This window comes from Penaeus chinensis, chromosome 24, assembly GCF_019202785.1.
Source record: "Penaeus chinensis breed Huanghai No. 1 chromosome 24, ASM1920278v2, whole genome shotgun sequence".
Taxonomy (NCBI): domain Eukaryota; kingdom Metazoa; phylum Arthropoda; class Malacostraca; order Decapoda; family Penaeidae; genus Penaeus; species Penaeus chinensis.
This window is the reverse complement of record NC_061842.1, coordinates 6,204,995-6,219,994: the sequence shown is the minus strand read 5'-3', so window position 1 is coordinate 6,219,994 and position 15,000 is coordinate 6,204,995. Positions and strand designations below refer to the sequence as shown.

Sequence of the window (15,000 nt, the reverse complement as noted above, 5' to 3'; positions counted from 1 at the left end):
AATACTCATTATTATCATTAACCCATTCGCCCCGGATTTATGTTCTGTCCCCTGTAGTTTTTTGGTGAATTTTGTTACATTCAGATGGCTCCACATGTGCTCAGCCGGCAAGGAGTCTATTAGAAGGCCCCAGTTACCGATCCTGATTTCCCCATTCCTTGAATTGGCTGGAAAATTCATACCATTGCTATCGATACTGTTATTATTGTTATTGATGTTATGATTATTAATTTGTCATTAAAATATTTTAGACAATGAAATTATACAAAAGATCCTTTCTTAAAGTGAAAGAAAAGGGTAAACAGGTGAGATAGGTAGTTTCTAATAACTGGCTATTTGGTGATTAAGAACATGGGGCGAATTAGTTAATATAATTTGACATTCTCTATTAGGTTAATCTTTTATCTATTATATTCATATGTAGGTCACTGTTATTTAATTTTCCGAAATGTCTTTTTTTCCACTAATTCATGTTTTTTTTTAGTGTATATATGTCGGAGGATATTTAACGTGTAACTGTAACTCACTGATTTAACTTCCTCTTCTGCATATTTTCTATAGGATATAAGCAATGTACTGTTTACGATATAACCTGTTCCTTCTGGACTGACATTTGAAAGCATGTATGATCCATGATAAACTGCTCTCTTTACAAATATATATATATATATTAACAGAGACCGTCCAATGCGCGTATGTAACGATTTGACCGCAAGAGTACAGTCCTTGTCATGATTTCTTGAACAGTGTCGCTCACTGTAATTTCATTGTTTATTTCACTAATAGGGAAGCGTAGGTCATGGGAAGCTAAGGTACAATATAACCAGGTAACTCCGCTTCCATTTCACCACTTAACCCAAAAATGAAATGGACTTTTTCCCCAAGAGTATTGTGGCGGCTGTTAATGGTAAGGAACTCTTCTTTATCACAAGTTAAACGGGGATTTTGGTTTTACTTCTGGTAAAAATAAAAAATAGATTGAGTTAATTATATAAATTAAGTCTCTCTCTGTACCTGATATCTCACTGACGTAATGACGTCATTAGCTCCACCCCTTTTTTGACCCTATCAGTTTGTGCAATATTACAAGATTAGCATTTCTTCTCTACACTTTCTTTGAAAATGGTTCAGTAATAACACTGTTTTAAAAAATCATTGAAAAAGAAACCGAGCAAAAAAGAGATTTAAAAAATACGTGATATTTGCAATGAATTAATATTGGTGAAGGGGCGGGGCTTAGCTCGGAAGTTGCCAGCTAGGATTTTTCATCAAATCGGAGTGGGGCTTCCTAGTTAAGAACAACTTGCGCGAAGCTATCATAGTCAAGAATCTCTGTCTTTGTTATTCAGAGATTTAAAAATAAATATTGTTTACAACGCAATGTGCCGGTGTTGCCAACAGTGTTCATTGAATTATGATCCCGACTGTATGTGTATAGAGTATGCTTGCAAAGAACTAATAAATATTAGGAAATTTCTTGGCCTCTCTCTTACATCTGTTATTCTCCTAGATATATTATGTTATTATCACATGGTTTATTTTATTTTATTTTATCTTCACCTTTTATTATCACTGGTAGAAGTGCCGTATTTTCAAAATTATTTATGAATTTCTAGGCTCTTTATATTGATCAATGGATGCTTTCTGACAGTTCTAACCAGTTTTCAAAATACAGATAGCAACCATAGTCTTCAGTAATACAATACTGTAAGGATACGTACTTAGGTGATATTATAGATTTTAAAGGTAATTCAGTCAAAGATAAAGGATTTTAAGCTTTTTTTTTTGAACAGAGTCCTATTCTTCAAGTGTGTGTCTGTCATACTATTAGTTCGCGCCTGATTTCACGGCGAGAAAATGTCATATCGCCTTGAGAAGGTCAAACGCAGGTGTCGTAGGGGAAGTCGCCGCCGTGGCACAGCTGTTAAGCACACCGAACCGCGGTTGATTAGGAAGGGCATCCAATCAGGTCCATTAACTCATTCGCTCTCACACAAACATACATATACATACATTTGTGTGTATACATGTATGTGTATGCGTGCGTGCGCATGTGTGTGTGTGTGTGTGTGTGTGTGTGTGTGTGTGTGTGTGTGTGTGTGTGTGTGTGTGTGTGCGTGTGTATGCGTATTTGGACAATCAGTGTCACGAGAAAGGAACCGAATATTTTGAAACTTTTTATTTCTGATTTAACAGGAACCATAATAACAGTATAACAAGCCATAAATATGTCAAAAGTCAACTATCAATAATAAATTAACAAATACATAACACGGATGTTCTAGGCAAAACAACTAAACACATCCACAAAATGCCTGCTCTTATAATAGGTACGGGTTACATAGAGGCGAGAGAACAAGCTTGTCACCGGGTTGCATAACATCACACGTCTTATTACAGCTTTTTAAAAGACTACTTTTATAAGCGATCGATCATCACTTATTGGAAAGGAATACACTCCCAAGTGACCAACATTACTTTGTAATATATGTGATGCTGTTGTTACGCGTTTAGATGCAGCGCCATCTATTGCCCTGAGAGCGAGCATCTAACGCTGTTAACTTCCCAGCTTAGCAGTGAACATCATCACAAAAATATTTTAGATTTTGAGTCTTGTTCTGTAAGGATACAAGTTACCACTGGCTTGAAGGTATATATGTATATATATAAATGTTCATATAAATATAAATATATATATATTTATATATATATATATCTATATATATATTTGCATATATGTATATATGTATATGTATATATATAAACAGATAGATACTTAGATACATATGCACATACATATATACACAAGTACAGTCAGAAAAAAAACTATCGTTACCTCTACTCGTGGCCAGTCTGTTACCACGTGATTACGGGCTAGCTTTTCCTATTAATTTGTGCAAAGGGTAGCAACGCTTATTTTTCTGACTGTGCATATAAATACATATACATACCCACCAACACAGGTGACTGAGGAGCAATAAATAGGAGAGTTCCGCCGAGGGTCGCGCCGGGCGAGGGCCGGGCGCCGCCGTCCGCGCCTCGGCAGGAGGACGGGGCGGCGGAGGGTCCGGTCGGGAGGCCCTTAGACCATCTGCTGACGGATCCAGTCCTTGAAGGAGGACACGCGGGTGTAGACGCCGGGCAGGGAGGCCTCGGTGCAGGTGCCGGAGCCGAAGGACACGACGCCCACCTGCAGCCACTTGCCGGAGCCTTGGGGGGACTCCACTATGCTGGGGCCGCCGCTGTCGCCCTGCGGGGACGGAGGCGCTTGCGTTAGGGGAAGGGGGAGCTAAACAGCGGTTATATAAATGGAAATGAAGTCAAACAAACGAAAGTATAAACGGGAGAAGTAAAACACCGAATAAATAAATGAAAATCAATCGAGTCAAGCAAAACTATTCACGGGAGATCCAAGACATCACGCAAATAAATGAAAATGGAGAAAACACAAACAAACTAAAATACGAGACGACCAAAACACAAAACAAACATTCAGTGAAAAAAAAGAGAAAAAAAAAGTATACACAGAAAAACAACGCATCAGAAAAGAGAGAAAAATCGCAGCTCACGTTGCACGAGTCGCCGTTGGTGGCGTCCATGCACATCATCGACTCGACGATGAGCCCTCTGGCGGCGCCGTTGCGATTCCACTTGTCGTCGCAGAGCGAGTTGGCGACGACGCGGGCCGAGAGGTGGTGCAGTTGCTTCTGCAGCTGGAAGCCCTCGTCACGCCCCCAGCCGCTCACCGTAGCTATCTGGTCCTCGACGCTAATGTCTGGCGGAAGGGAGACGGGCGTGAGGCGTGGAGACGGTGGTTTCAGGGGAAGGTGTGTGTGCGTTATGTGAGGGTGGAAGGGGGACGGGTTTGGGTGCAGGGTTCGCGTGGGTGATTAACGAGAGAAATGTGTGTTTATCATAAGAGAAAAATCGCTGTTCTGTTACGCAGCGAAGTCGTTCTCGTTTTCTTTCCTTCTGGTGTTATCCTTCTCTCTCTCTCTCTCTCTCTCTCTCTCTCTCTCTCTCTCTCTCTCTCTCTCTCTCTCTCTCTCTCTCTCTCTCGCTCTCTCTCTCTCTCTCTCTCTCTCTCTTTATCTCTCTCTCTCTCTCTCTCTCTCTCTCTCTCTCTCTCTCTCTCTCTCTCTCTCTCTCTCTCTCTCTCTCTCTCTCTCTCTCTCTCTCTCTCTCTCTCTCTCTCTCTCTCTCTCTCTCTCTCTCTCTCTCTCTCTCTCTCTCTCTCTCTCTCTCTCCTCTCTCTCTCTCTCTCTCTCTCTCTCTCTCTCTCTCTCTCTCTCTCTCTCTCTCTCTCTCTCTCTCTCTCTCTCTCTCTCTCTCTCTCTCTCTCTCTCTCTCTCTCTCTCTCTCTCTCTCTCTCTCTCTCTCTCTCTCTCTCTCTCTCTCTCTCTCTCTCTCTCTCTCTCTCTCTCTGTTCTCTCTCTCTCCCCCTTCTCTCTCTCTCTCTCTCTCTCTCTCTCTCTCTCTCTCTCTCTCTCTCTCTCTCTCTCTCTCTCTCTCTCTCCCTCTCTCTCTCTCTCTCTCTCTCTCTCTCTCTCTCTCTCTCTCTCTCTCTCTCTCTCTCTCTCTCTCTCTCTCTCTCTCTCTCTCTCTCTCTCTCTCTCTCTCTCTCTCTCTCTCTCTCTCTCTATCACTCTCTCTCTCTTACTCTCTCTCTTTCTTACTCTCCGTCCCTCCCTCCCTCCCTCCCCCTCTCTATCCCTCCCTCCCTCCCTTACTCTCCCTCTATCTCCCTACCTCTCCCTCTCCCTCCCTTACTCTCCCTCTCCCTCTCCCTCCCTCCCTACCTCTCCCTCCCTCCCTCCCTCCCTCCCTCCCTCCCTCCCTCCCTCCCTCCCTCCCTCCCTCCCTCCCTCCCTCCCTACCTACCTCTCCCTCTCCCTCCCTCCCTTTCCTCCCCCCCTCCTCACCTGACGTCGGCAGACAGATGGGTCGAATCCTCTCATTGAACTGGAGTCTCGAGCTGAGTCTGAGGACGGCGATGTCGTTCTGGAGGGCGGGCTTCGAGTACAGAGGGTGGACGTTGACCCTGGCGACGGAGGCGGTGACGCTGGGGCCGTCGTTTGTGGTTCCGAGGTCCCAGTCCCCGATGAACAGCTTGATGGCTTGGGGCGTGTTCTCGTAGCTGTGGGCGGGGGTGAGGCGTTAAAGGGGCGTGGCTGTTGTTTTGATGATGGGTGGGTCTCTGTCTATCTGTCTGTCTATATATGTATCAATCTGTTTATCTATATAATTCTAGTTGTATACCTGTCTGTCTATCTGTTTATCTATTGATATAGCTGTCTGTCTGTCTAGTTATCTATCTACCTATCTATTTCTCTGTATATATATCTAGTTATATACTTATTTTATCTATCTATATACCTATCTAGTTATTGACCTACCTATCTCTCTATCTATCTATTACTATCTCTCCCTCTCTTCCAAACTGCCTATTTACTAATCTAACTATATGTGTGTATATATATATACACAAATATATAAACCTATATATTTCTCCTTAGCCCTGCCCCTTCCTATACCTCCTTATGCATCTCCCCCTTCCTCTTTCTCCTTCCCATTCTCCCTCTCCAACCCTCCCTCTCCCTCTCCAACCCTCCCTCTCCCTCCCCAACCCCTCCCTCCCCTCCCTCTCCCTCTCCAACCCTCCCTCTCCCTCCCCAACCCCTCCCTCCCCTCCCTCCCCTTTCTCCCTTCCCCTTCTCCTCACCTCTTGACGCAGTGCGCCGCCGTCAGGACCCAGTAGTCTCCGATGACGCTGCCGCCGCAGTGGAACTTGCCGTTGACCTGCATGGCGACCTGCCACGGGAATTCCCTCAGGCCGGACACCTGGCCGTAGGTGATGCGGTGCGAGAAGGGGCTCGGGTCTCCCGCGTCTGTGGATTGCGGGAGTAGAGTCAGGGATCGGAATTCAGGTGGAAACTGGCTAAATTCGCTCTGAATACAGTGATATGCACAGCATCATCGGCGATTTTCGAAAAGAGTGCATATTAGATTTTCTCTTCTTTTTTTTTTTTTCTTTTTTTCTTTTTTTTAATCGCTTCTATATTCTTTCTTTTATTATTATTCTGGCGACAGGACAAGAGGCTCAGCAAGAACTCACAACCCTAGGCAGATGTCCAACTACTCACAGTGGGCAAAGAGCGTGTCGTTCAGGCTCGGGACGCCCCACTTGTTGTTGTCGATGATGTTCGAGGGCCTCGTCCCCGCCACCTGCCCCCGCCGGTCGGTCTTGACGTCTGTGCTGCCGGGGCGTCGCGAAGGGCGGCGTCGGTCCGGGTTCTTGCGACGTCGGGGCCCCTTCACTTCGGGGTCTGGCAGGCGCCTGGCCGCGGGCTGTGGCGCAGGAGGAGAAAGGGGAAGTGAATACGAGTGTCCCTCTTCCTGCAGGGGGGAAGGACTCTCCCATCCTTCGCCGCTTCTACTCAAGACTTCCAAAACGTCTCTTTACCAGAATCTAGGACCGGTATTTACAGTGCGAGGTAATTTACTTGTAAAGTAATGTCCCTCGCACTCGAAATACAGGCCTGTCTAGAATACTTTTGTAAATAACTTTTGTGAAAAACTTTTGCGTACAACTTTAGTAAACGGAACTCACCACTCTTGATCCTTGGTTATAGGGAGGCCCTCTGATGCCACAAGCCGAAAAGCCTCCTGCAGTGGGGGGAGGGGCGGGGGGCATCACGATGGGCGGGCGGGTGGTGATGGGCGGGCGGGTGGTGATGGGCGGACGGGCGGTTGAGTGCGTCGGCAGGGGCGGGGGAAAGACTGCGGAAAAAGCGACCATGAAAAGAAAGCTCTCCTGCGTGGTCTCCTTATTTCTGTTAATTTTTCTCTTCTGTTTTCGTTTTTCTTTCCTTCTCGTACTTTGTTGCATTTTAGTGATGTATCTACAGTATATCCTTCTCATAGGGAGAGATATAAAATAGAAGAGAAGAGAGGAGAAAACAAGAAAAACAAATACATTAAGGAAGGGTTTACGGGGAAAAGACAAGATTATTTTTCAAAAATGAATCAATATCATTTTGTGAAAGAGAGAGGGAGAAGAACAAAGAACTGAATAAAACAAATCAAACTCGCAACACAAAGAGAGAGGTAGAGAAAGGAAAAGAAAGTATAATATAAAGAAACAAAAAAAAAGCACAGTACTCAGCGACGAGAGAGAGAGAAAGAGAGAGAGAGAGAGAGAGAGAGAGAGAGAGAGAGAGAGAGAGAGAGAGAGAGAGAGAGAGAGAGAGAGAGAGAGAGGACAGATAAACACACACACACACACACGTAACAAACAAACAAAAACGAACCAAAAACACAATAAACGAAAAACGAGAGCGCCCCGGCCCCGCCCACACTCACCAGGGGGCGTGACCACGAGAGATCCTCCTCCTCCTCCTCCGCTGCCTCCGAAATCCTCCCCCACGAAGTCCTTGCACAGCACCTGAGTCACTTTCATCTTCCAGTGCGTGTTGCGGTTACGCGAAGAGTTGACGTGGATGAAGACGTTCTCCAGGTTCTCGATCCTGTAGGAGTCTTTGGGAAGAGAAAAGGACACAGTCAGTTCTAGTAGTAGTGGGCGGGGATGTTGGTGGTGATAATGGTGCCACTAATATGTATATATATATATATATATATATATATATATATATATATGAATGGTGAAAACACTCTTCCGTGTAGATACTATGGTAGAAAAAACCCACAATGTAAAACTAGATTCAATAAATCTAGTTTAACATTGTGGGATTTTTCTACCACACACACACACACACACACACACACACACACACACACACACACACACACACACACACACACACACACACATATACATATATATTAGTGGCTGGATGTGGTGATGGTGATAATTCTGTTGTGATTAATATATATTTCCTCTTAGTGGCTGAAGGCCATAAATGTGGTGGTGATAGTGCTGTGGTTAATGCATTTTCCCTCTTAGTGGGAGAATTTCGTGACATTGGTGGTGATAATGATGATGTGGTTAATATATAGTTTTCTCTCTGTGGGTGGAATCTAGTGCTGTTGATGTTGAAGGCAAGTGCGATGTGATTGATGGTGTTGATGTTAAAGGGCTGATGACGAGGGTGTGGTGAATGCTGTGATAAGAATGAAAGTAAAGGTAGATAATGAATCCATGCCTTATCTACCACATACGAAACATCAAAAGACCTCAATAAACCCCCTAACAATATATATATAATAAATAAATAGATAAATAAAAACATAAAAGCATATTGCATATCTAAAATATAGTAACATAAACCCTAACAACAAAATGCCTCTACAATAACAACAAAAAACATATAAATCACAACTTGCATTTAAAGCACAATAAAAATCAAACAACACCAAAAGCAACAACAACAACAACAGCCCAACCAGTCCCAGAACACCAGAATAACAACAGCCAGAAAAGCTCCCCCAGCCAAGGGTCCTTACACGAGTTGCCGGTGAGTCGTCCGCACTTGGGAGACAGTCTGTTGCCTCGGATCCCCGTCAGGTGGAAGAAGGTGCCGTCGCATTCCCCGGCGTGGTTCTGCGGGAAATCGGCGTCTTCCATGTCCACCCTGGAGTCAAAAAGGAAATAAATAAGTAAAAGCAGTGTTATAGTGCCCGTGAGAGAGATAATAACTGCAATGACAGCTTAGTCACTCCAGATTGTCAGGTTAACTGCAATAACATCCTTGTCATGAGAGACGAGGAGGTTCAACATGCGGTTTATATATTTATTTAATGTATGTTTTCTGTAATTGTGGTATTTGGTTTTATCTTCGTTATCTTTTCAGTTTTTGTTATTATTATTCATCTTCGTTATTATAATTGTTTCCTTTCTGGTTGTTATTCTGTTCTCTTATTATTGCTCATAATATCAATATAATTAATGTATATATATTTTTAAAAGTATTTGTTACATTCTTCATCCATGTATTAATTTCTTCTCTAAATCCATTTGTGTTGACTTGATTTTTTTCCACGTTATATATAAATATTTAGTCTACCCTCCAATTACACTGTCACACCATACACCTAACGGGTCTCAACAACATTATAGTGTATTGTTTCATTTTTGTAAAGATTAGCTTCAGTATTACAAAGACTTATCGTACTTTAAGACCACAGTGACGTATTTCAACACCCAGTGACTTATTTCAACACCACAGTGACTTATTTCAACACCACACTGACTTATTTCAACACCATAGTGAACTATCGTATCATAATACCAAAATAACTTATTGTATTATAATACATCTTATCCTGTTTCAATACCATACTATAACATCACAGTGACCTGTCATATTCAAATACCAAAATGACTTCAGCAACACAGGGACTTCTCGTGTTATAATATCACAATATATCATATTTTCATACCGAAGTGACTTCAGCAACACAGTATTTTATCCTATTTCAGTACCAAAGGGAGGGACTTCAGTAGCTTATCGTGTTATAATATCACACTATATTATAATATTTCAAACAAAGCAACAAAGTATCATTCCGTATCATTTACCACAATATCTTATCATATTCTAAAACCAAATTGACTTTAACAACACAGTATCACATCTTATCACAATAGTCCAAAGTACCTGATTTTAGTAACAAAGTGGCTTCAACAAAAGACTTACTGCAGTCCACAGTATTCTTCGGAGCGCGTCACGACCTCGAACGTGCAAGCCTCGGGCGATATGTCTTCCAGAGGGTACTGAACGTTCTTGAAGTAGGAGACGACCTGGGACGTCTTCTGGCCGCAAGTGCGATGGACTGCAGCGTTGGAGAGGAGTTTCGATTAGTATTAGCATTGGTGTGTTGTGAAGAGGAAAACGGATACAAATTCTTTAAATTGGACGCGATTTGGTGTGTGTGTGTGTGTGTGTGTGTGTGTGTGTGTGTGTGTGTGTGTGTGTGTGTGTGTGTGTTGTGTGTGTGTGTGTTTACCATGAGTGCGGTGGACCGTTACGTTGAAGAGGAACTTAGAATTAGCATTGTGTATTTTGTGTCGTGAAGATGAAAACAGACAGAAATTATTTAAATAGGATACGACTTGGGTGTGTGTGTGTTTTACCAAGATCACTTTAAGACATTAAAACTAAACCGTCAAGAATTCACTGAAATTTTTCCTTTTTCATCTTTGTGTACATGTTACAGTGTGAGTGTTTGTGTTCACTGTGCATTATGGGTTGTGGGTTGGTTTGGTGTCATTTCCGTTTTTAATTAAGTTGTATCAAGAATGTATTAATTTTTGTTTGTGATTATCATGGAGAGAAATCTTGATCAGTATTATCGTAGTGTATTTTGTTTGTTTGTTTGTTGTCCCTTTCGTGCAAACTAAGGTTGTGTCAGTAATGTATCGAAACATATAATTTGTGACTGATTATTATCGCTTTGAAGTAATGATGTAGATAAATTGTGTAGATTGCTGGTAGAAAGGTGCATTTTTTTTAATGAGTTATAACTGCTAATGTTTTGGTTGTGTTATCAATGCCATGCTTATAATTAATGCCTTGGATTGACTTTCAATACAATTTAGTATTCAAAGTGCAATTTCTTTGATTTTGCCACAAGAGAATGAAAGAGAAAGAGAGAGAGAGAGAGAGAGAGAGAGAGAGAGAGAGAGAGAGAGAGAGAGAGAGAGAGAGAGAGAGAGAGAGAGAGAGAGAGATAGATAGATAGAGAGATAGATAGAGATAGAGAGAGAGAGAGAGAAAAAAAAAAGGGCAAGAGAAAGAGGGAGAGGAAGAGAAAGAGAGAGAGAGAGAAGGATCAACCTAAATGCATGTCAAACGTCGCGCTTGACAGGCATTTAGATTGACTATTATCTCCCTCTCTCCTCTCTCTCTCTCTCTCTCTCTCTCTTTCTCTCTCTCTCTCTCTCTCTCTCTCTCTCTCTCTCTCTCTCTCTCTCTCTCTCTCTCTCTCTCTCTCTCGCTCTCTCTCTCCCTTCTCTCTCTCATCTCTTCCTCTATCTCTTCCCTTTCTATCTGTTCAGTATCCCTAACTTTCTGAAATGTTGACGCATCAATCACTCCATGTTGTGGGACCAGTTGTCAGGGAGGGTGGGGGGAAGGGGAGGGAGAGGGGGGGAGGGGGGCGGTATCCACCTTTCTTAGACGGGGAGATGAGGATGCCAGGAGGCTGGGTGGGTGCGTGGGCAGGGTAGGCTGGTGGGTTAGAGAGATTTCAAGTATAGTTGTCGCCTTGGCCAGTTTTACCCTGTGACCGACCAAAGGAAGGGAGGGAGGGAGGGAGGGGGTGAGGGAGGGAGGGAGGGAGGGGGTGAGGGGATGAGAGAGGGAGGGAGGGGGAGGGGGGGGGAGGGAGGGGGATGGGGGGAGGGAGGGGGAGGTGGGGAGGGATGGTAGGATGGACGAGGGATGGGGGAGGGGGTGAGAGAGGGAGGGAGGGAGGGAGGGTTGAGGGAGGGAGGGAGGGGGTGAGGGAGGGAGGGAGGGGGTGAAAGAGGGAGAGAAGGGGGTAGGATGGATGGGGGATGGGGGGAGGGGGTGAGAGAGGGAGGGAGGGGGTAGGATGGATGGGGGATGGGGGGAGGGGGTGAGAGAGGGAGGGAGGGGGTAGGATGGATGGGGGAGGAGGGGAGGGGGAGGGAGGGAGAAAGGGAGGGGCAATAAAGGGGTAGAAGTTGGTAGTGCAGGAAGTTGTAACAGAAGTTCGTGAGAGGGTTAACGAAACGAAATTTAGCCTCCTGACTGAATTAAGTCTAGTGCATTGCATGTCGAGGGAAATCTTCATCGAATTTTTATTTATATCTTGATTATTCTGTTCCATTCTTTTTAGAGCAGCGAAACTACCAAGCATCCACCCGGAATCGACTTTCTCTAGTTGGAAGGCGCAATTATCTGCAATTATGCATTTGCGTTTCATGCGATTAATCTCTCTCAGTGAACCGACCTCCTCCTGGTCTCTCGTCTCTCGTTAATCCCATGCTTACGAACGCCGAAGCTCGTTATTACTGCAAGATCCTCTATTGCCCAGAGCTTGTTTACTGTCGCGCAAATCACCCGGCGGTGTGCAATTTGGTGCCATAAAGAAGCGACAAGCGACAACCCGCGCCTCGAGGCTGGAGGGTCAGGCTGGACACGAAACGAGGTCGAGTCCGGTGAAGGACGTCGACGACCCGTTTTCTTTTCTCGTCCCGTTTTCTTTTCTCGCTCTGGTTCTCCTCAGGGGGGACTCGCCGAGACCGGAATTTGGAGGACGGATGAGGAAGAGAGAGATAAAACAGTTAGGGAGGTCATGGACACACATACTCGCGAAAATAAATGTGTGGATAGATGTAAAGATAGATAAAGAAAGAGACGTCTCAAGACCACAACACTCCCAAATCAGATTATGTTGACAAAGCCCCCGCCCTTATTCACAGCCGAAACAAATTCCCACTAAACTTAAAAACTTTCTTAAAATTATTCGAGATGCGAAAACACCTGGCGAAGGGTCCAGGGAGCTAGTTTCTCCTGCCAATTATGCCGAACCGACGAATCTCTTCCTGGTTAAACGGGCCTCAAGTCGCCCCAGCTCCGCCGAGTAGCCAGCGCCCGAAGTACTGGTCAGTGTGAGGACGAGGGAGAGGGAGAGAAACTTATTTATTATAATTTCTTCATCTCGGTTGCATTCTAAGGGCCTGGAGGACGGGGCACAATCTCTCACCGAACCTGTTGTCCTGGGCTGATTGCATATATGTCCGCCTGTTCGAGGTCGCTCAAGCTAACAGCTTCTCTTCGGAATGTGTGATCTGTTTGCATCGGGGATTGAGTTGCAGCAGGTCGTCACAGACTCTTTCCGATATGAACCTCAATGGGCTTGACGATGCTTAGTGATCAGCGTTCGAGGCGTCGCGCTGATTCGACATGTATATCTAATCTAATCTAATTCAATTTTAATGTTTAAATTTAATTAAATCAAATTTCATTATCTTTCCTTTTCTCTTTGGTCATTCACTTTATTTTGCTTATTTATCGCGGATTATTTTTGTCCACTGAGTAATTGCAACATGAAACATATCATCGTTATAATACATGATCCCGGACCCAAGCAACTGCATAATAACCGTTGCAACAACACGTACAGAAAACTGGTCCTATCTATTGCATTCCTTTACGAGCTGCCGCCGCCGGACGGGAAGGGAGGCAGTGAGGAATGAGAATAAGAACCAGTGAATGCAAAGGAAAGAGAGAAAGACGGGTTTGGCGGAGAGAGGCGAGGCAGGAGGGCGTGGAAATCACTGGTGTCGAGGAGAGAAAATGTCTTGTGCTTTGTGTTCGCCGAGATTGTATTTACTGCAAGATAGTAAGACTGTAAGATTTCATTTCAAGTCTGGGAAAGCAAGATTGTATTTACAAGATTGTCTTTATTGTATTGTGTTTATCCGTCTTGTATTTACTGGCCATTAGAGCGGCGGTCTTAGTCAAAGGAAGGAATTTATAGTCACTTAGTAAGAAATCTCTGCGCAAGATTGGCTTTTGCAGAGTGCTTATCATAAAACTAGTCTGTCTGAGGAATTGTTTGTGTCTCGTCTTTTTAATAAAATGTCGTTCATTTGCGATGCTTTTGTTTGTTCTTGTATCATTTGTTTGATCTTAACACTAGAGAATAAAACTGGTCCTTACAGGTAAGTATTATAAATTGAGATAGTTAGCACACATGGTTAATATATTTACATATATAATTTACATGCACAAATAGAAAATATATAATGCAATGTAAATCTGTCTTATTGAAGTTGAACCAATATGAAAGTGTAATTGAGAAAACATTAACGAAATAAACGTGAGGAAAATTTTAATAATCAGATATCTAAAAACTACACAAAGCCGTTTTTAGGTATGGAATTCTATATACAAAAATTATATAATCCTTTGTGTACCTAAATCCTTGCAAACAAAAAGGATCCTACACCAAACAAACCACAAAAAAAAGAAAATTGAGTCAACATCTCCAAACACAAATTTAAAAAAAACAAAGAGTTAATATCACCAACTCCACATAACTGAAAGCAGAAAGCAAAAAACAAAAACAAAAACAATAACAATAAACAAAAATGAAATAAAAATAAAAAAAGAAAATGGCTCTGAATTAAATCTAACTCGAGGGCCATCTCACTCACACAGGCAGCACAGTCCATGAAGACCCGAACAGAAGTTGCCATATTGACCTGCCAGAGCAAGGCACTCAACTTCCCCGTAGCAGACCCCTTCGTTGCCTCCGTAACTACACTTGGGGTTCCCGAAGATGCTGAGGGGGTTCAGCAGCACTGGGGGAGAGGCCGGTGGGGTCAGAGGGGGGTGGCGGGGGGGGAGGGAGAAAGAGGAGGAAGGGGGTAAAGGGGAGAGGGAGGAAGAGGAAGAAGGAGGAAAAAGGGAGAGGGAGGAAGAAAGGGGAAGAGGGAGGAAGAGGAGGAAGGGGGTAAAAGGGAGAGGGAGAGAGGAGAAGAAAACTGCAGAAGGAAAGGGAGAAAGGTAGAGAGACGGAAGAGGGAGAGGGAGGAGGAAGATAAAGATGCTGAGGGAGGAGAGGCCGACGGGGTCAGATAGGGGTGGCGAGGGGGGGAGGGAGAAAGAGGAGGAAGGAAGTAAAGAAGAGAGAGAGAAAGAAAGAGGAGGAATGAAGTAAAGGAGAGAGGGAGAAAGAAAGAAGAAGGAAGGACGTAAACGGGAGAGGGAGGAAGAGGAGGAAGGAGGAAAAAGGGAGAGGAAGAAAGAGGAAGGAGGTAAAGGGGAAGAGGGAGAAAGAGGAGGAAGGAAGTAAAGGAGAGAGGGAGAAAGGGAATGAAGAAAAAGACCAGAAAAAAAAATAAAGGGAAGAAGGAGAGAGAGAGGGAAGAGAAAAAGAAGATGAAGAAGACACTAAGAGTGCGACCAGATAAGGGTGGCAAAGGAAAGGAGACGGAAGAGGGAAGAAGAGAAACTGAAGAAGAGGAGGGAGTAGGTAAAAGGAAGAAGGAGAGGAGGAAGGCAA

The 15,000-nt window shown here is 43.9% G+C and overlaps 1 protein-coding gene across 2 annotated transcripts in view; it reads right to left on the bottom strand.

Annotated features, from left to right (window-relative positions):
* Positions 1-2,164: 2,164 nt before the first annotated feature.
* The window catches only part of LOC125038267 (serine protease 44-like), a 32,317-nt gene continuing 19,481 nt past the window's right edge, over positions 2,165-15,000 (bottom strand). The window contains exons 3-12 of one of the 2 annotated variants that reach the window (XM_047631709.1): positions 14,150-14,296; positions 9,657-9,792; positions 8,464-8,591; positions 7,363-7,536; positions 6,611-6,780; positions 6,144-6,348; positions 5,723-5,888; positions 4,923-5,137; positions 3,570-3,775; positions 2,165-3,250 (exon numbers count right to left, since the gene is read on the bottom strand). In XM_047631709.1, the coding sequence (XP_047487665.1) occupies positions 3,083-3,250; positions 3,570-3,775; positions 4,923-5,137; positions 5,723-5,888; positions 6,144-6,348; positions 6,611-6,780; positions 7,363-7,536; positions 8,464-8,591; positions 9,657-9,792; positions 14,150-14,296 (1,715 nt within the window). In that variant the 3' untranslated portion in view covers positions 2,165-3,082. The remainder of the gene's footprint in view (positions 3,251-3,569; positions 3,776-4,922; positions 5,138-5,722; positions 5,889-6,143; positions 6,349-6,610; positions 6,781-7,362; positions 7,537-8,463; positions 8,592-9,656; positions 9,793-14,149; positions 14,297-15,000) is intronic. The other variant, XM_047631710.1, reaches the window with a different exon arrangement.